Source organism: Passer domesticus, chromosome 10, assembly GCF_036417665.1.
Source record: "Passer domesticus isolate bPasDom1 chromosome 10, bPasDom1.hap1, whole genome shotgun sequence".
NCBI lineage: Eukaryota > Metazoa > Chordata > Aves > Passeriformes > Passeridae > Passer > Passer domesticus.
The window spans coordinates 10,098,552-10,119,971 of record NC_087483.1 but is presented as its reverse complement, the minus strand read 5'-3'; the positions used below and the strand labels follow the sequence as shown (position 1 = coordinate 10,119,971).

The 21,420-nt window shown below is 40.1% G+C and overlaps 1 protein-coding gene and 1 long non-coding RNA gene across 4 annotated transcripts; one reads left to right on the top strand and one right to left on the bottom strand.

The window, feature by feature from the left end:
- Window positions 1–418: 418 nt before the first annotated feature.
- On the bottom strand, window positions 419–7,597 carry DUSP19 (dual specificity phosphatase 19). Of its 2 annotated transcripts, none has more exons than XM_064433735.1 (4): window positions 7,244–7,597; window positions 7,085–7,131; window positions 5,663–5,815; window positions 419–1,558 (listed from the first exon to the last, which is right to left on the bottom strand). In XM_064433735.1, exons 1-4 carry the CDS (start codon window positions 7,557–7,559, stop codon window positions 1,337–1,339), a joined length of 738 nt encoding a protein of 245 aa, XP_064289805.1. In that variant the 5' UTR covers window positions 7,560–7,597; the 3' UTR covers window positions 419–1,336. The 2 variants fall into 2 exon arrangements, with proteins under 2 accessions (XP_064289805.1, XP_064289804.1); XM_064433734.1 differs by having other exon boundaries at window positions 7,213–7,582.
- Window positions 7,528–19,556, top strand: LOC135308578 (uncharacterized). Of its 2 annotated transcripts, XR_010368974.1 has the most exons (3): window positions 7,528–12,314; window positions 12,465–14,919; window positions 18,411–19,556. It is a non-coding gene; the product is annotated as an uncharacterized LOC135308578 (long non-coding RNA). The 2 variants fall into 2 exon arrangements; XR_010368973.1 differs by lacking the exon at window positions 18,411–19,556 and having other exon boundaries at window positions 12,465–17,000.
- Window positions 19,557–21,420: the final 1,864 nt, after the last annotated feature.

The following is a 21,420-nucleotide window of genomic DNA, read 5'->3' as shown; positions in this document are numbered from 1 at the left end:
ACAAGGCGGCGAGCTGCTCCCCGCGGACAGCGACCACGTACCGCGGCGTTCCCTGATCCCCGCATTAACACTTGGCGTGGGATCATGGAACGGGTTGGCTTGGAAGGGAGCTTAAAGCTCATCCAGCTCCACCCCGTGCTATAGGCAAAGAGACTTTCCACTATCCCAGTGAGCCCTGGCCTTGGACACTCCCAGGGATGGGGCAGCCTGCGCCAGGGCCTCCCCACCCTCAGGGTAAATAATCTAATCCCAGCCTACTCCCTCTGAATCCATTCCCCCTTGTCCTGTCACTACACACTCCTGAGCAATTCACGTTGAGAACAAGAGAGGTCGTGGTTCAATGTGTACCGTGTGGTACAGCTCCAACTACTGTACCAGGACAGAACGCCAATCCTGAAACCAAACCTTCAGCACACAGTTTATCCAAACACAGTGTTCTCTTTATTTTGTTGCATATTAATATAACAAATCATGAAGGCCACAAAATACTATTAAAATCTTGTCAGTTTTTTAAAAGCATATTAAGACAGTAATTTCAGACTGGGCTCTCTCAGGAGGATCAAAATTACCCTATGACGTCTGTTCTTTACATATGATGTGGAATGGAGTGAGGGGACAGCACGTGAGGACCAGATGTGACAAAAAGACAGTAGCATGAGCAGAGACAGATCATTATCAACATTTTTTGTATCTCTACTGAAATGATGCACAGGAAAAAAACCCCTGCTAGTTCCAAGACTGGACTCATCATGTTAGTGCACTTCAAACCACTACTAGATGAGAAACAATAGAAATACACAAAGCATTAAAGCATCCTATGCATTTTGAGTATCTTCAAAATACCATAGTTTTAATTAAAAAAAAAATAAATGAATGGCTAGGTAGCCCACAAAATTCAATATCATCATCTATAGTTGCAATATAATTTTAAAATCAATTTTATTATCTCAATTTTACAACCAAGTAGGAAAGCACAGATTTGGAAAGAAAGGAACTTACCTCAGTTATTTTACTTCCTTTCTCTATTGCCCACATTTTCTGATGGTTCAGTAAGCAAACCATCATTTTACTGTTTTCTAATATTTCAAGGAAAACTGAGCTGTATCTTTTTATTAGTGCTCTGGTTTTAGGCAAAACTTCTTTGAAGTCAGTACAACACCATTTGGCCTTTTGATGGCATGCTGGAAAAAAACAGGGTCAAAGGAGGGTAAGAAAAAAATATAAAGACTTGAAAATGCACATGTGAAAGGGGATTTTAAAATGACAGATTAAAGTACATCCAACATCTCTTCCTGTATGTATAGTCAAAACAGATAATTTCACTTCTCCCTTTGGATCAGTCATGATTGTTTATGCTTCCATTTGTCTTTAAAATCTGTTCTTGGTACTTGTGGAGCTGCTCCATGAAGCCAGGATTTGGACAAGCTGCAGGCCGTGCATTTTTCACCAAGGAAAAGGCTCTGGCAAAGCTCAGTCTTTCTGAATTCATTAGAAAACCAATGACTATAGCTGCTGCACGGGAGACTCCTGCATTACAGTGAACCAGCACCACGCCATCCTCCAAGAAAGAAATGAAACATAAGTTATTAACATAAGGATATTCATTTGGCAGATTACAAGTGTAAGAAACTTTACATAAAATTCTTGTAAGACTTATTGAAAGCTCCTTGCTGAGCTCAGAGCAAATATTTACACATATAAGTAAGTCCAAACAGAAATATAATCATGATAATATAAGCATGAAATTAAGTATTTTTCTACTCAAAATGCCAAATTGGTCAAACCTAATTCAAACTACAGAACTAAAACACATCCTCTGTCTTCCTGAGGCTTTACAGCAGCCTGTCAATGTAAAAAACAATTCACAGACACCTGGGATACTGAAGTGTCTGATCTATTTGGGTGCCAATTTTGAAATAGATTTTATTTGCAATATGGAAAGGAACTCGACTGTGGATGGGTGGAATGTAGGAGAATAGAGATAGTGATGAAGGTAACCTCACCCCTAAGGAGTTACAGCTGTGCTAATTATCAATAATTAGGAGCAGGCCAGCCTTTAATAGGCCACAGCTAGTTCCAATTAGGATGAGTATTGTAAAAGAGAAGGTTGGCTAGGTGAGAAGTGAGATGGAGTTTGTTGGCTGTGCTGAGAAGAAGGAGTCAGTGCTGTGAGGCGCTGCCCATGAGAAGTCACCAAGAAGGTACGAAACCTTTGCAATAAGATGGCAACACTTGAGGGTATCTTGTTAAAGGTTAAAAACATAGCAAGGCAGCAAACAGATGGGTACAGAGGCAGATTTTAGAACATCTTGTAGCCCCAGTTGCTTGTTTCTTTGTGTACTCTGCAGGGAAGATTCTGGGTAACAGGGATCATGCACAGGAACAGAAAAATTAGAGAAGACATCTAAGGTCCCTTAATTGGGAACTAGGGTGCAAAATCCAGAACTATTCAACCTCCCATAAACTCACAAATGCTTCTTCTGGGGTTTGAATTCAGGCTCATCCTGAATTATATATAAAATTAATGGGTTTTACCCTACTTAAGCATTTCCCACATAGCCTTTGAGACACCTGGATGTCTCTTTTTAGACACTGCAAGTTTTGTTAAGAAATAACAAGCCCAAATTAAGGCAACGACAATGAGACAATCTAGCAAGTCTTAAGCAATGTTTGCAAGGCCCAGACTTTGTGATGTTGTCATGTCTGTATGTCAGACTATGACCTGGAAAAGCCCCTCTGACACAAAAAAAACCCACCAAACCCTCAGCACTTCCCTATTCTGAATGAAAATACTGAAACATGATGTGCTCAGATACTTGAGGCTAAACAAAACTGATCTAGATATAAACAGCCTCTTCTGTCTGCCCTTAACAGATACAAATTTCTTTTACCCAGAGACAAAAAGGTCTTTTAAGCACATGGGTTCCTTTCCAGGAACTTAATAGTTTATGTTACAGATTTGAGAGCTACAATTATCTGGTATTTTAAGAGACACACAGACCAAAAAATGGTTCCTGCTCTAAAAGTCTTCCAGTTTAAATAAAAAGGCAAAGGTCTGCAATGAAGTATTATTATCCTTGTTGGAGAAATTCCAAGCTGAGACTAGAAGAATGAGGCACAACATTATGACAGAGCTAGGAACAGTGTAAGCTCCTGCATCCCAGCACAGCAAATAACACCACCAGCCTTCCTTGCAATGGAAGTCACACCTTCTGTGCACTGCCTGCTGGAAATTGCTCTCTTTTTTTTTTTTCTTTTCCTTTGTACAGTTCATGCTTTATTTCCCTCTTTCACATTTAAGTCTGATGTGTCTTTTTAAGTAACTGGTTTGTTTTACACAGACAAAAATTATATAGTGATACCCATTCATCCCGGAAATTATTGAACAGAAATGAATTTGGGCCATAATATGAAACCAGCTTTAATACTTGGAATGTTTATCTTTCCTTGCTGAAGTCCACTGTTTACAGTTCATACAAAAATGAATTTGGTATGTCATTCTTAATTAGTTTGTATTAGCTGTGAATACAGAATAAAAGTAAGAAAGAGTCAGCAAACAGGAAATTCATCTCTAGTTACCAAGAAATCCTTGCTCTGATCCTGATACCTTAAGTTTTCCTGCCCAGAAATGGTCTGTGGACTTGCAAGAATCATGTAAGATTCAAGACCAAGGTGGCTTTTTTTGTTTGTTTTTAATTTTTATGGAGAGAGAAACAAAATCACCTTCCACCAAGAGAAAAGGTGATTATACAATGGTTCTAACAGTGAGCAAAAAGTCTCATCAAAGGAAGATATTTAAAAGAAGCGTAAAGCTTTTTGTTAAGTTGAAAGTTAAGTGACTCCTCATAGATTCATTTTACTTTGCAGTGAAACTAAGGCTTTTTCCTTAGGAAAGACAGGGGGAGCAATAAGGAGCAAAGATTTTTTCTTTGGAAACACAAGATTTCAGAAGTTTTATTATTAGATATTAAACATATAACAAAAGGATCCCTCATTCACAGTATTATGACTTGACATGGGTCACTGAACATGTCATGGAAAACATTCCTGCCAAGTTGGAGCCTAGAAGAAAAGTTGAGCTCTGATCAGTATCAGAATTTGTACCATGGTGTCTAGAGACTTGAGCCATTACAGTTTTAGAAAAGTGAACCCTGTTACAAGTAGCCAGCTGGCAGTGACTTACAGAGCAGTGCAGGCTTCACTTGCATCCTCAAATTCACATGCTCTCATACTTCCTTCAGGGAGTTAACCATGTTCTAGAAATAATTTCTCATATATAATGTTCTCTCACCAGTGAACATCTCTTCCTCCCCCATTTTAGGAGATGAAACAGTAGTGTCTCTGTGGTTACTTCAACAGAAGAGCACTTCATGACATAATTTATCATAAGCTCTTTTAACACTATTTTGACAAAGAAAATAAAGTAATTCAAACCACCCAGAGATCTGCCTCTGTATACCACTATCATGTGCTTTTTGAACTGATCCTGGAGAACAACTCTTCCACCAATTACCTTCTCTTTCATCCACCTCTTCCATCAGAAAACTACTAATGTTGTAAGTTTTTCTGTAAACTCCTTACCTACAAAATAGTAACTGAGATATAAACACCAGAGGCAGAAAGCAAAATTGTGCAGTTGTGAATGGCAACTTTCATTTAGCAATGAACTGGAAACTGTAATTAGAAACCTTGAAAAGGTCATTTAGTGATAATACGTTATCGCATAGCTTGTAAATTATAAATGAGAGAAGGAAAGAACACTGCGAGACAAAGAAAACTGGGGCAAGATCATCTTTTATCCCAGTCTACATAAACAATGAGCCTGATAGATATGGTAGAATAATAATTTTTGGTTGTTAATAGTTTAGATACCAAAACAATGGTTGCTGTAAATTACACACTAAGCTTGAGTTTAACAGCTCTGAGTTGGGCTACAGATAACTCTGCCAAGCACCCCAGAAGGGTTTTTCAGCCTGTTTTCTACATCACATCCTTTCAGGATTTTGTGAGCAGTTAAATCACTTTTGGCCCCAAGACTACTAACACATTCTCTGATATTCTTGGTGTGTATGTGGATTCAGAGCATCTTCTTTGAGCAGCCTGGTCTAGTGGGAGGTGTCCCTGCTCACAGCAGGGCTTTGGAGCTAGATAATCTTTAAGGTCCCTTCCAACCCAAACCATTCAATGATTCCATAATGAAATGCACAAGGATGGTGAACAGCTGATGATAAACCACACAGTAAAAATCCTGTTTCTTGCTATTAATCCAGGCTGGTTTCTAATCCAAAACAACATTCTCAATGGAGAAATAATTTTTCTTCATTTCCTTCTGTCAGGGGTAGTGACTTGGATTTAAGATGCAATGGTGTCAGCAAAAGTCAATCCCTGGTCCAAGTGTTTTAAAGATGCATTTCTCTAAAACTCAAGACAGTTATTCTGAAAAAGCAGTGCTGGAGGGAATGAAAGTCAACAGCAGTGCCATGCCTCTAGGAATGCTTACAAATTACTTGGATTTATTATTTAAAATTTAAAAAGACAACAGCAAAACTACTTATTTGGTACCATATTTTCTTTTAACAAAAGAAGCTGCTTTAGTTCTTACGTAGAGTTATAAATAATCTACACAGGATAACTACTAACATTAATGATTCATAGACCATACCTGGATCTTGGCTTGCTCAATAAACTCAAAACATTCAGGGAAATAGGAGGTAATATCAGTTTCTGGGAGGTCCAGAATGGAAATGGTCTTGTAAATAAAGTCATTGAGGAAGGCATTTTGGACTCCATATGCCACATTTAGAACGTGAGTGACCTAAGTTAAAAAAAAACAGGCATTTTCTGAAGGTAGCAAGCAAAAGGAGCAGTAACAAAGGTGCATTAATCTTTAGGCATACACAGACTATACCTTACACTGATGCAATGTTCAGTTTTACATACAGATGCTGTCTATGGTATGCTTTTCTCCAAGCAAAGTTTTGAAGCGTGCTAAAACATACTGTGATAAGTCTCAGGGTTTTTCTGAGAGGAAACGAAAAGATCAGTGCTCAAACACAGACTAAAAAATGGATTTTCAACAGAAAAGGGAGTTTTCATCACATGGTTGGAAATTAAAAGAGAAAGCAATAGGAATGAGAGCACAGACCACCCAATAATCACCCAAATTTCAAACCTGCTCTAACCCATCAGCTTAACATTCCTTCTGGTTAGTGACCAGAAACATTTGCTGAAGCAGGAGGATTTCAGAGTAAATTACACCTGTTCTTGGCAGGCAACACCACTCTGGCCTCCTGCCATCTCTGCTCTGTCCAGGCTATATCCAGGTTGTGAGTTGTTTAAATTACAGTAAAATGAAATTTTGATGGCCCCAGATGCCAACCTGGTGCATGCCCTGTCCTGCACAACCACCACTATCCAAAGGCCTTATCACCCCATTACTACAACAGGGAAGAGTAAAAAGACAAAATTTTGGGACAGACTTAGAGAAGCTGCTTTGTTTTTCCAGTTTCATCAATCCACCTAAGGCAAGGGGGAATGGTGCTGCTTAGTGTATGAAGTGGAAATGCCTACGGCAGTGTAGGAATCTGTTCCATTAAACACCTCTAAACAATTATCACTCTTGCAGGGAAGCAAGATTATTTTCAGTGGTACCTAGCAACAGGATGATGAGCAATTGCCATAAATCAAAATGTAAGATGTTCCATCTCAGCAGGAGGAAGAACTGTAGACTGAGGATGGCCAAGCACTGGAACAGGTGCCCAGGAAGGTCACAGAGTCTCCCTGTCTGGAGACATTCCAAACCCACCTGGACACGTTCCTGTGTCACATGCTCGGGGTGACCCTGCCTTGGACTAGATAATCTCCAGAAATGCCTTGGAAGATTCTGGGATGCTCTGAAAGCATTTCAGCTTCTCGTGAAGCCAACAGAAACCCATCCACCTGCAAACGGAGCAGCCTTTTGAAAACGCAAGTGGAATACATTTCCCCTCAGATTCCCTAGAGGACATTTCAGAATTTTTAGTCTGCAGGCGCACCGCGCTGCGCGCACTGTGCGAGATGCCTTCGCACGCCCACGAAGCGTTACCTTGTGCTTCCTCATCGTCTCCAGGTCGTGAGCGGCATCCTGCGACCCTGCGGAGAGACACAGAGCGTGCCCGCAGCTGCGCCGAGCCCCTGCCCGGCCCCTCCCGCCCGCCTCGGCACCCCGCTCACCCAGCAGCAGCCAGGGCTTCACCACGCCGACCTGCAGGTCCGCGCTCAGGTCCTGCACGAAGCCGCCGCCGGGCGCCGCCTCCTCCTCCTCCTCCATGTGCAGGCAGGCGCCGCGCCACGTCTCCACGATCCGGCGGCCGCTCAGCGTCGTGACGCGGGTGCGCTGCTTCCGCAGGTTGGCCCTGGAGAAGCTGCGGATCTCCTGGGCGAGGGAGTGCATGGCGCGACTGCCGGCAGCGCCGCGCTGCCCGCTCCGCTCCGCGGCCGCCGCTGACGCGGGCCCGGGGGCGGAACCGCGGGGCGCGGCCCCCCCGGCCGCCCGGCCGTAACTCAAGGAGCCCGTACATGGAAAAGGCATCTCTACGGGGGCCGGCGTGTCGGAGAGATGATAGACCAAGAAACGCTTATTCTGTATTGTAATTAAGAAATATTGTAATTAAAGATCGTTTTTCCTTAGAAAACCCTTTTTCTGAGGAAAACTATGAGTGTGCATGAATGTAGCCATATATTTTGATTTGCTGTGTGCCTGTGTGGCTCTGCTTGGGAGCTGCTTGTCGTGAAGCATGGAAAATTATTGGAAAGAGCTAAATGGGAAATTTTAGAATTATATATATTTATATTTGGGTTATTTTTTTTTATTATTTGACTAGTGACCAAAGACTAAACAAAATCAGTTTCTTATGTTTACCAATGAAGAAAAGGGAGAGAAGGCGAGGCTGCTTCCCCCTTGTTCCCAAACTTAATGCCCATGTTTGCATGTATTCTCTGTGGTGTACCATTTGCAGTGTTCCACAGCTGGTCATAGAATCACAGCCTGGTTTGGGTTGGAAGGGATCTTAAAGACCATCTCTTTCCAAGCCCCCTGCCATGTGCATGGACTCCTTCTGTTAGACCAGGTTGTTCCAAGCCCCATCCTGGCTTCCAGAGATGGGGAATCCACAGCATCTCTGGGCAACCTGTTCCAGTGCCTCGCCATCCCCACAGTAAAGAATTTCTTCCAGATACCTCTTTCCCCTCTTTCATTTTGAACCTGTTCTTTGTTGTCCTATCCCTGAGGTTCCCGATGAAGAATCCCTCTTCCTTGTAGGTCCCTTCAGATAATGGAAGCTTATGTGAGTGTGTGAAATGTTTGTTTGCAAAGTGAGATGGTAATACTCTTAAACTCTGCCAGAAAAAAAATACATTTCAGTTTGCTAACAATCTTTTGTACTGGCTTATAGAATAAGGACATATTATTACAGTATTTCTCCTCTTGTATTATTCCTCAAACTTGTGCTGGAGGGATATGATGACTTTGAGGAGATTCTCCTGATAGTCCCCCAGAATGCAGCACAGACCAAAGGCAACCACGTAAAGAGGTCTACAAATGCCTTGGCAATTCAGGAAGCAGAGAATACTGTTAGGAACTGTAATTAGGAACTGCAATTAACTGTTTATTACTTCTGGGAATGCCAGAGGCAGTTTTCTAACAGGAGTGAGATATAAAATCAAGGTAATGTAAAAAAGGCAGAGTACCCCACACGCTATCTGCAGCTCAGGGGGTGGTAGGACATGTGGACAGCAGCACTGCAGCTGAGCCACCAATGTGTGCCCTCTTTAAGTTCTGTTAGGCCTTGGTTTGGTTTGGGTTGTGTTTGGTGGAAATTAAGGGTATGAAGAGGGATTGATTTCTGACAATAAAGGGATCTTCTTTGGAGGTATAGGGAAGTCCATGAATCTTTGTTCTCCATGGCTACAAATGGATTTTGTTTCATCACAGTTATCTTCAAACGATAATGATGCAGAAGTTGATTAATTTTTTGTTAAGGCCTTATCAGGTATTTTGATGAAGTTGGCCAGAAAGGAAGCCATGGAGAGCTTTAGGTCTGTGGCCCAAGCCAGCAATTACATAGAATTTCATGGCTGTTTTCAAGCTGTACTGGCTCACTGTAGCTGCCTCTGTGAAAGACAAGGCTATTAGGGTTTCTTCCAAGAATGCAGAGAGCCTTGAAAGGGTTAAAAGCATTGTGCCTAGGCATACTTGGGCAAGAATAAGAAGCATTGTAGCCAATGTAGGAGCTAGATGAGACTTGACAATATATAGAGAACAAAACTCACAAAAAATGAAGGACAAAGCTTGCTAAAACCAGTGAGGAAATCAATAAAACAGCTAACAACAGACTGCACATGCCTGGAGGAGAAAGGTGAAAAGGACATGGTGATGAAGACATCCAGCCTTCATCAGCAGACTGCTGAGGAAGACCTGGAGCCTTCCTCAGTGCCGCCATCAGGATGTGCTGTGCCTTGTGTATGCTAATGATAGTGATGAGTTTTAGGAAATAATTTGCATAACTGTGGAAAATGGATGTATAGAAAATTCTCAAAGCCTGACAGGAAGCTCACACAGTGTGCATCTGTATGCAAACCTTGAGATAAGGAATGCTGACTTAGAAATGCCATGGAATGGAACAGACATTGTTGAGAGAGAACTAGAACTAGAAACAAGTGTCAAAGGGTGGCCTTACAAATAAGACTGGATACTTTGGAGAAATAGAACTATGAAAGATGCATTGAAGTGAGACCCAAGAGGGATAATTTCAGATGATTAACTTTAAGGCATTTACAACATAGTGTAGCAAAAACTGGTAGACCAAGAAACACTTATTCTGTATTGTAATTAAGAAATAGTTGCAGTTAAGAAATATTGTAATTAAGAACAGTTTTTCCTTAGAAAACCCTTTTCTAAGGAAAACTATGACTGTGCATGAATGTAGCCACATATTTTGATTTGCTGTGTGCCTGGGTGTGTGCTGTTAGAAGCAGTGATCCCCGCTCTGAATAGAGCAAATACCAATTTCTTGGACTTTGCCTCAGAAGTGTCGCTTGGCCCATTTTGGGGTGATTCAGCCTCGTGTCAGGAAATTTGCAAGCCTTAGCAAAATTTGCTTGCAGACAAGCCCCAGCATCCTCCCCTTAGAGTAACCAGGTGCTTTGCAGCCAGCTTCTGGCCCATGTGAGTATGGGGTGTGCTGTGTAAGCACTTGCAAGACTAAGACAAATCTGCAAGACACTCGCAATTAAACTTAATAATACAGCTGGTGTTGTTCCTTGACCTCAGAGGAGGAACATGCAATAGATGCGGGTGCAGAAAGGCTGACTGACAGTAATTCATTTTCTGCTAGGGATGTTGATCCTTGTTATAGCTGCCTTAAACACCAGGGGTCCCTACTGGACAAAAAAAATAATCTGTGCTGCTCTTTTCTCTTGGAAATCCAAACACACTGCAGATGTTTATATGCAGAATTATTATCTTATTATGTAGTGTGTCCATTCGTGTCATAAGCATTAGATCTAGCTTGAATATTCATGGACACTATTTCTTATAAAGCAGGCATTTCCATGATGATGTTAAATTGTTAATACTGTTCGTTACAGGACAGAAGAGAAGATAATTGTGAATTAGAGTTTTAAACTGGGATTTCAGTTCACAGATGATTTCCTGTATTCATCTTGCATGCTTTGCTGAGAGTAGAAGACTTTAAAGGTGTGGCAGGAGCTGGATGTTTTCTCTACTTCCTTGGTTGAATGTATTTATGGTATTTCTGGATCTTCAGGTTTTGAATAAGCTACATATCAATGCAAATGTAGTAATTTTTAATGTTATGATTCGTCTGTTTTGTCTCTCAAGAAATTCAGCAGAACTTGTTCTATGGGTGTAAACTAAGAAATGTGTACTGTAATTACTAATTATTACAAAAAGCAGCTTGTACATATTCAGAGAGCTCATATGGCAGTGCATCATCTCTCTGCTGTATCTATTTCCTTCCACTATTATTTTTGTCTAGGTACTGCCTGTGCTTATTGATGCAAAAGAGCTGGCTCCTATCTGAAAAGTGATAACCAGACATTCCAGATAGCTGACTTTGAAAAACCAGCCTTGCACTCTGAAAGATGCATATGTTGGAGGGTTGAGCTAGATTGTAAAGTGCACTGAAAATTGAGAGTTGATTCTTAGGTTGGTAATTTAACTGAAGTGGAGAACTGAACCCTAATTAGTACGCTAATTACATCACATTTCAACCTGCATTTACCAGATGACTTTGCAGAGTAAGAGAAATGGGGGAGAAAATCAAACTATTGTCAGCTAATATCTAACTCTAATAATGCCTCTGCATCAGACTCTGTTCTGTGGTTTAAAATAACAGAGAAGTTGAAAATAACTCTGTGCACCAGTTGGTGACTGATGACTGTGAATCATGAATGTAGCGTGGTGATGAGAAATGCAAGTGTGACAGTGAAATGCAAGAGGAGGTATTTAAACCAGAGAGAGGGAAATAATAATGTCATTATATGAAGTTCTCATAAGCCTTTTTGGAAGTGCATTGTGCTATTTGGGGACTACAGTATTCAGGAGAGTTGATCTCATACTTGAAACAAGTGCAAAGAACAGTTTAAAGCTTAAATTGCACTGCATATGTCAGAGTCTTATCAAAGCACTCTGTGGTACATGGACCCCTTGGGACATGCAGCTCCTGTCCATGGTGGAATAGCCTCCTGCAGGGGGGACTATTTCACCACCATTTGTGCCAAAAACATAAACTTTTCTGAGTGTACATGCTTTATGCATTCCAGGATGCTCTCTCCTGCACAGCCTGGAGGCCCTTAGCTGGAGCAGAATCTTGGTTGCAGCTTTGCAAAGCTGTCAAGACGATGCCTACTCCTATAGGGACAGTTTGTGGTGATTGGTGTGGGGCTGGCCCAGCCTCATCCCCAGTGGGTGCAGCTGTGAGCAGCAGGTGAGCAGCACTGACAGCAACGAGCCATGGAGTGCCCAGGGGCACTGAGCAACCACCAAAGGGAGCAGAGGGACACAGGTGCAGTGCATCAGCATGAGGGGATAAAAGGCTGGGCTGAAGAACAAGAAGGGCAGATGCTTGTAGCCTTCTGAAGTGGTGAGGTGTTGTTCTGTATGGGCTGAAGCTTTCTGAAATTTTATAGTGACACTCTGTGTATTGTGGCCATCTCAACTGCAACATATGCTGTGACAAACTCCTGCTGGCATTTCCCTTTCTGAAGCAGTTAGGAGTCACAAGCTCAAGACAATTCACACCCTGAGCAACAGGGTAAGATGGGAGGATGGCTGGAGTATGACCTGCTCTCATTTCCCTTCAGTGGCATATATCTGTGCTCCATGCCATTCCCTTCATGTGGAGAGGTTTTGGCTGAGGGACAACCACTCCTTTGTTCTCATCAGTTTGTTTTTCCTCCTTTAGACTTGCCAGTGTCTTGTAGGGAAGGAATATTCTGGAAGAAAACTGGAGCCTCAGTAATGCTGATGGAGAGCAATTGGTCCTCTTTTCCAGCCTGGTTGTGTACCTTTGTCCCACATCCTGAATGAGGATGCAAGTATTAACTCCTTTGCTCTCATACCCAGTAACATGTCTGGAAAATCTGTCATAAGTGGAATCCTGACTGGAAAGTGAGATTTCAAAAAGCTAGTGAAGTGCAGACAAAATCTGTAAATGTTATTGTATGAGGAAAAATGAATTTGTAGCATGCCCTCTTCCAGAACTTATTATAGTGAAGAGTGAGATGTGCACAAGGATTCTCACTTTTGTGTACTGAGTTAATTGCTGTGGTCAACTGTAAAGGTCTAAGGAACGTTAAGTTTGCTAATTCCTGTGGGTTTTTCCTAGGATGGCAGGAATAAGGGGTGAAGGCAGGGGCAGACTAAGTATATAGCATTTTAAACGTGTTGCTGTAGTAGCTGGACTAAATGGGAAGCAGGACCATGTTGAAGGCTGTGTACAGAGAGTTAACAGGTCATTCCTGCACAAAGTGCTGCAGTTACACACATGCTGTGACCTGGTTGTTAGGGAGCCAAGCTTTGCTGGAAGGTGTTAGTTTGTTCTGAATTTCTGCAAGTTTGTAACACTTTGGAAGTGCTAGACCCTATTGGCTAAACAAAGTGCAGTCACTTGTGTGTGGGAGTAGGGTGAAGCCAGAGGTGCTGGGAGTCATCTGTACATGTTTTTGTGCTTTGTTTCTCCATAACTGTGCTGCTTCATAACTGTACTGCTGCAGAGGACTTTCCACTGTAAGGGGAAGGTACATATCCTAAGCACACATTTACATATCCTCCCTTCCTGTGTTCCTTTTGCATACAAATCAAAGCATCCATTAAAGCCATGCTGCGTCCTTCCTGACCAGCTTTATCTATGCAGCGTGTTAGGTAAGAGCAGATGATGCATCTTGGTCAAGCCCAGGAACACAGCCAGTCCTCAACTCTCTGGAGTTTGGGGGACTGAGTTGGTGATGTAAATAAGGTGCAATATGGAAGCCCAGTCTGCTAAAGACTGCAAACAGAGGCCCAATGGTTGCTGCTAATAATATTATTAAGTCTGTGAGCCTTCTTCAAATGCTGCCTTTTATCCCTGGCCTGAAGGGTAGGCAGCTGCTTTGTTTAATATTTTATTTCAAGCAGCATAATTTGCTGGTTTTTTATAAAGCTATCCTGAGCTAGTGGTGTTTCCACTGGCATATCTTGTTAAATTGCTGCAGGGAAATCTCCCCAGAAGCAAAAGTCATGCCCAAGACCCAAGGCATGGCCCTACAACCACGAGGGCATTCCTGTCTGTTCTCACCACACTTTGAGCAATCCATATACATGAGCAGACAGGTTCACTGATCTAAAGATGTGTGCTTTTATAGTGTGTCAGGGATTGTGCTTAATGAAGAGCGCTGAGGAACAGGGGAGGATGCCAAGCTAAAATATTTAGTAGCCAAAGGGAGTACCCCTGGGACTGGCATGAGGACGATCTGGCAGTACTTGTGTCTGTGTTACATAAGTAGGATTTGAATTTTACTCCTATTTGTACCCAGTTTTCTGTTTTCCAGGTGGACTTGAACTTGCTTCTCTGCAGTTGTGTGTTAGCAAAAGTAGACCAAGATATCTATATACACATACACACACACACACACACATATATATATATTTGTGTGTTGTTCATGTAGCTTGGTGTAAAACCAAATATATCAGCTCAGTAGGAGTTAGCCAAAGCTAATCAGGGAAAGGAACAATATCAATAGACTACAAGAACTTCTTAACAAAAATTCACATGTATAAAATACCTTCCATTCAGGCTGGCTGCTCTGCAAAGGAGTGATGAATAACTGTGCAGTCAGCACAGACCATCAGTCACCAGAGCAGTTTTTTTCCCCCACTTTTTGTGTTATTTCCTTTTAAGTATACCTTTACTTCAGAGAAGCCAACCTGAGGGATACAACCTTGCAGTAAAACCTGAAAAAAGGCTGTAAGGGTCAGGACTCTTAAAAAGAAATAAGAAAATCTGAGCTCTTCTTTGAGAGATGATGTTAATGTAAGTGAGTTTCTTTAATGCTTTCAAGTCCTTTGAAACCTGAAATGTGGCTTTCTTTCTCTATTTTAGGTGGCAGATGTGAAGTAAAAGGTTATGATTTTCAGTGGTTATTATGACTGCTTTGTTGGGGTGTTTTTTGTCAGAATACTCGAATATCCATTTTGTACTGCAGCTTTTAACAGTCTACTGCAAAAATACAATTAATCTGTCTCACAACCTTTCTCTTTCTCTGCAGGTTTTTTTTAGTGGTCATTCCAAGACAGGAGAGCTACTTTAAAAAAAAAATCCACAAAAATTTCTTTTGCTGCAAACACCAAGCCTACAGCCTCAAAAGTTAAAATCAAAGAAGGTAAAAATAAAATTTTATTTCAGAATTGTTGTAGCATCTTATGTATAGCTTTTGTTAATGTGTCATTTCCACAGGCATAATAAAATATTAATGTTACCATTTGTGCTAGGAAGCACAGCAAGGGTTTTTTTTGTTTCACAGAGTTCAGGAAGGAAACCATTATAACTTCTAGTCAGGATCATAAAACAGCAAATAGAGTAGTAAAATTATTTTATAGATTAGTGTAGTTAGGCTTGTAAGTAGTACCTGCTCTTACTGTTCATCATGAAGAGATGCCTTCTATAAGTAGGGTAAAGATGAAGTGGAACATGCATAAACACAGCATTCCACATCCTGAAAAAGAAATACTGGAAAATACTGTTCCTCTTCATACCCTTCTGTTGCCTTACCATGTCACTAACATTGCAGTGTGCTTGATATTTGTGTGCTGGAAGCAGTTCCCTGAAGGAAGGGAAGGAAAACTAAGCTGTCCAAGCCCTGTCTCTTTCTATGTCTATAGTTTGATCCAGCCAGCACAGAGCTGCCTGATAACTTCCATTTCACTCACAAGGAGAGACTTAACTTTCCTTTTTCTCTCAAAATATTGAGGTAGGACATGACCTATGTTATTCCTTTAAATTCCTGTATACAAGACACAGTAAAGCTAAGTGAGCCTTTGCTACAGGACTCTAGAAGTTTGCATAGGTTCATATTTCTGACACATTCATAAAAGAGAAGTAGATCAACAAGTATTAAATGCAAGACAATGTCTTTGGCTCACAAAATCGCTGAGCTGCAATCTGTTGGAGTCTGAGATTATGCTGCAGAAACAGTGATATGTGATCATCCTCATCTTCCTCAGCACTCCATTCTTTGGCCACAGGATGGAGAGAGACAGGATACTGGCTTTTAATCTGTCCAGGTTCTTAGGTTTTTATTTTACTTCTGGTCAAGTGAATAACAAAAATTAGTAAGATCAGCCTGATGAAATTTAAAAATTCTATAAAACCATATTTTATTTACATAAAGCCCTCATTCCAGAGGCTACATCTGTCAAGTGGGAGAGAATGTAAATTGCAGGTGACAGAGTAAAGTGACCTTGTAAATAGTGTTGATGGGAAAGAACTATGTTATCCGAGTTTGTAATGAGGTATTACATATGTCAGCAAAGAAAATAGTACTTTTGGGATTTTTTTTTTTTGCTGTGAGGACTGAGACAGATGCATCAACATTTGAAGGATAGCTGAAATTATTTGAAAACCAGGCTTTCAAAAAGAAGAAAACTGGTAACTTAAAAGAAAGACTTTTCTAGAAAAAGAGGTGACATGCTGGAATATACCCACATAGGAACACTCAGGAAAAAAAAACTGATTTATTTTTTGTGGTATACTCCAGAGCCAAAGACTGACCCACATTGACCTAAACTGTCTCTTAGTGTTTAATTCTTTTTGTCCTCAATAACGAGACAGACTGAAAGGTCAGGGGATTTTTAATCTCTTTGGGTATTTCAATAAAAAATGCACAGAAGCATTTTGCTTGAACTCAAAAGCTGTTCCTGAGCTTTTAGTGCTCCTTTTATCACTACTTTTAAAGTAGCCAAAAGTTTCCATTCTGATTGCCTATTAAAGTAATTGATTCATTATTTTATTTTATATTAAATTAATTTCTATATGTAGATCATAATTGAGGCTCAGGATGATGTAACCATGTTTTCTGATTTACTTTAGAAAAAACTTGTATATCATTTAGGCTTAAACTAATGGTTGAAAACTAGATTTGGATGTCATTATGAATAGATTTGATGTAATTAATTTACTATCTTGATAACATCTTTATTAGGTCTTTCCTTTGGGACTGTCTTGTAAAAACAAGTCCTTCTTCCTTTTCCCTCCCACATTCTTAATCACAATTTCAAAATCACCTAAAGCTCACTGAAGAGCAGTTCTCAAGTGTTGAAGATTTCCATTCAAGTTTGATTGACAGGATGAATGTCCTACCAAAAAGGCCATCTAGTGTTTGGAGTGCCAGTCAATGACTCTTTGTGACCAGCACTGAGTGTTCTTGGCTTCATCTTAATATTAAAACTTCACAATTTTTTATAAGATGTAATGGCTGTTTTCTGTCCAACTCTGAACAATGAGCTTCATTAATTGAAGCAGATAAAATCTCTGATGCTACTTTGCTAATGGCATTCCTTGTTAATTCCTTGTTACTTCAGCAAGATAAACAAGAGACTATTTTTGACATGAACACTATGAAGGGAAAAGATTTTTCTGGATTAGACATGATTATTTTGTATGAGTAACACTTGCTTGATCATTAACAATTTCATCATCAACATAAAAAATATTGCAGGGAAAACAAACCAAAACAAATCTGGAAGATAGATATACAATATATAATGACTTATACCTATAAGCCAAACTTTTTTCAACCATATTAAAAGGTATTTATGCTATTACCATCCTTAAAAAAATTAAAATAGCTAAACATTACAATAACAACTTCAACACCAATAAAACCCTAAATATATTATCACTAAAGCAATGTATGTGGAAAGCTCTAAAAGCAGTAGAACTAATCTGTGTAAGGAAATCCACTGGTAATGATTGACATAGATCTTCTGATTAATGGTTTTATTACCTGTTAGAAATCCTTAAAATTGTGGTTTTATTTCACATTCTGCTTTATAACTCTTAACAGTAGTACTTACATTGGAAAAACAAATTTTAAATACACAAAATACAAGTTGCTTGACTCATCTATACAAGGAAATTCTTTGATATCTATTCCTCTGCTTCAGCAAAGGAAGTCATGCACTGTTTACCTAGAGAGCAAATCATTAGGAAATAAGTACTTTTTAAGTACTCATGCTTCCTGTAGGAAAATTACTCTACCAGGTTTCCCCAAAAGCCAATTTTTCTGCATTTTATTTCAAAGAAGTACTCAAACTAGGCTACTTAAACAGCTAAAGTTAAGATGCAGATTCATCCCACATGAATGAGATGCTTTTTTTTTTTTTTGTGTGTGTCATGTAAGTTTGATGGTTGAACATAATTTTTTATTGTGGCAAACTTAATAGCCACTGAACTTCAGTTCTTAGCTGCAGTTATTTGAACACTCCTTAGTGTTCACAGTCTTGTCCTGTCCTTCTTTCTCCACACACAGGTTTTGCACAGCATATTGGCACAGACTTTTGTCTTATCATATTCCATCTCTGGTCTAAGTTGTGTATTTCTGTGCTGTGTGAAACAACTGGGTGCTTTTACACCCTCAAAAAATTCACACTTCTTTGTTAAGTGGAAAAAAAATTACAGATGGAAATGTGGAAGAAAACTAGTGGTTTTTCATCTTTTTCCCCAGTTTGATCATAGGTGTGACAATTTGGGTGGTACTCATGTAATTACTCTCCACTAGCTTGCTTTTTGACACACATTTTATCTACAAAAATCTGCCATTGCACTCTTGTCACATATTAAACCTTTAACTTGTATTAATATCTTGTATTAAAGATCCCCACTGACTGGTAAATGTGATTCCTAGAATGGGGGAAATCCCTTTCATTCTTTGGATGTTCCTTGATTCGAATTTTCCTCTCTTAAATGTAAGGTAAGTATGGGCAGGGATTTACATCTTTGATAGATGGATGGATAGTAAAAGCTATTGTATTTAAAGAGGGAGGTGCTATTCCACTGGGTTCTCACGGGAGAAAGGGAGAAGACAAAGTAACCTCTAATAGGTTATTTTTGTACATTTACAAAGTAGCCACTCGTGCTACTCTATTTATCTAGGACAGAAGTGTAACATAGGCTGAAGAAAGTAGATCAGAGCACTGGAGCTGGTACATGCCTGCCAAAAAAGGCTCTGGAGGTACACAAGGATTGTTAAACCCAACAAAAGCCCTGCAGCTATCATGGTTTGGAAAGACAGGTGTCTGCTAAGGAAGGCAGGAGCCTCCCTTGAAATGGAAAATGTGAACCCCCTCCCTCTGAATTATTATAATTTTGAAATTAAGGGGCTCTCAGGCTAAGATATGGGAGTAGGAATAACAGGTTTTTTTACTAGGAAAATTAAAAATACAAATGCAATAGTACAGGCTGCCCCAGGAAGCTGTGGCTGCCCCATCCCTCGGGTGTTCAAGGCCGGGTTGGATGGAGCTCTGGGCAACCTCCTCTACTGGAAGGTGTTTGGAACATGATGGTCTTTAGGGTCCCTTCCAACCCAAATAATCATAATTTTCATTCCTGTCTGAAAGCCCCATAGTGATTAGCAAATTAAACTCTGTCCTGAACAGAGAATTGACTTTAAAAGAACCAGAGTTGAGCTTGACCCAAACCTGAAGGGCTGTTTCTTGCCCTAAACTTGTATTTTGGAATAAATATAGAAAGCTGTTTAAATCTTAATCATTAATAAATCATTGAGCAAATAGAAGTTGTGTGTTTTTAAAATAATTCTTAGCCTTACTCTCTTGTTCATTTCGTTTTGCCACATTTGTAGGAGCTGTGCTGTTACTGACAAAACTTGAATTTCCGTGTTATTGTTATGCTTGCTGTTAGATTGATGAACACAGATTGTGTGGTGCAGGAATTTTTATAATCTAATATGCAATAAATCTTCCTGCTGGAAAATCTACATGTATTCCTGAAATTTCTATATAAAGTTGCAGCAAAAGTGGTATGACAACAGGGGCTTAATACTACTGTCATTAAAATTGGTGACAAAACTGTGGGGTGCTTTAGTTCATACATTGACATTGACCAAGAGCTTTGTTGGAAGGCTGTGTGTAACCACATTACAGTGATAATTCAGATAACACACATATATAACACACAAAAACTCACTGATGGGCTCAGTGACATCATTCCACTTGCTTGGCTATACACAAATTACAAATTTTGTGGTTGCTGTCGTTTGAAACTTCTAGAATATCTAATATGGCTAAAAATAATTGAACATGAAATTAAAAATGGGATGCTTTTGTGTTGGCTGTAGGTGTGTAGGTGAGGAAGAAAAAAAGTAGCAGTATTAGTTCTTAAATATCTTTGAGCTGCAGGAGGATAAGTTTAGATCAGATTTTAGGGGGAAATTCTTTACTGTAATTCTTTCCATTACAGTGGAAGTGGTGAGGCACTGGAACAGGCTCTTCAGAGAGGCTGTGGATTCCCCATCCCTGGAAGTGTTCAAGGCCAGGCTGAACAAGTTCCTGGTCCAGTGGAAGGTGTCCCTGCCCATGGCAGGAGTTTGGAATGAGAGCATCTTTTAGGTCCCTTCCAACCCAAACCATTCTATGATTCTTATTTTGCAGTGCAACTACATGAAAAACATCTTTGTTTCAAGTAGAACTATTACAGTTGGTACTTCAAAAAATAATTTATGCTTTGTGTAAAATATTCCAATAGAAATATAATTAAATCTCATAGCATTTTATGCTTTATAAATTTAAATTGCAATTTGAATATTTCTGATGTTTTGCATAGACTCCAGTAATGAAAAGTCAGGTCTAACGAGTCTAACCTAATTAATCTTTACAACATTGTTGCTAGGTACTCCTGACTTTTGGACACAAAGCTAAGAAACTGAATCATCTGATAAAGCCAATTGGTGAATCAATAGCAGTCTTCAGATTGGAACTCTAGGTTCTTGCTTCCTAGTTTTATTCTGAATCATAGATTGTTTTGTAATTGCTAAAGTGAAGAGAGGTCAGTAACAATTTAACTACACTCAGGCTTCTCATATTCATTTCTATGCTTTCTAAAATACGTTAGTTTAAAATCTCTGAAAGACAGAGCCTGATTCTGATTACTAATGCAAAAATGTGAACTGAAAATTAAATACAAGTATTAATATGCAAAAAAAAGGCACAGATGGTGGTGCCACTATAAAAAAAAATAGATTAGAAGGTTAATTCTTAAGCCTGTCTCTCATTCCCTAGTCTGGGGATCTCTGCATCCCAGCTGGTTGTGCTGGCCTCTCAATGCTGAAATCATCTCCCTAAGACATCACAACAAGGGATGGTTTCCTGGAGGTCTGTTGTTGACACTCACAGCACAGAAATCTCACCATTCCTTAAAAATATATGCTTTTAATTCCTGTGCTTCAAGTGGAAAAAAAAATTATCCAGCAGTGATGTGACTCATCTAGCTGGTGCTATGGTGTTTCTCAGAATTTGCTGTACGTTGGTCTAGAGCAGCAGCTTAGGGGGATGGTGTCAGCCTCGTGAGTGGGGCACAGGGGCTGCAGGCAGCACCTCCACGGGTATCCCTGGGTTTTTCCCACTTCCCAGGGCGGGTGTGATGCTCTGGTGCTGGTGGAAGTGCCCTCAGAAAACAAGGGGCAGCAGCAGTGACAGTGTGTCAGAATTGCTCCATGCAGTGTTCTGCTGGGCTCCAGTTCTTAATTTCAGTTGGTTAAGTAAAAAAAAAAAAAAATCATAGAATCATCCAGTTTGGAATAGAGCTTTAATGTGATCCAGTCCAGCACTGCCACTGTAACTCCTAAACCTCATCATCCAGTGCCAGCTCC

Excerpts from the sequence above, each read along its gene's own strand:
- DUSP19 (XM_064433734.1), bottom strand. The coding sequence starts at position 7,570 with ATGCCTTTTCCATGTACGGGCTCCTTGAGTTACGGCCGGGCGGCCGGG. Across the intron at positions 5,816-7,084 it reads AGACGATGAGGAAGCACAAG|GTCACTCACGTTCTAAATGT; the intron begins GTAACGCTTCGT and ends TTTTTAACTTAG. Across the intron at positions 1,559-5,662 it reads TTGAGCAAGCCAAGATCCAG|GATGGCGTGGTGCTGGTTCA; the intron begins GTATGGTCTATG and ends TCTTTCTTGGAG.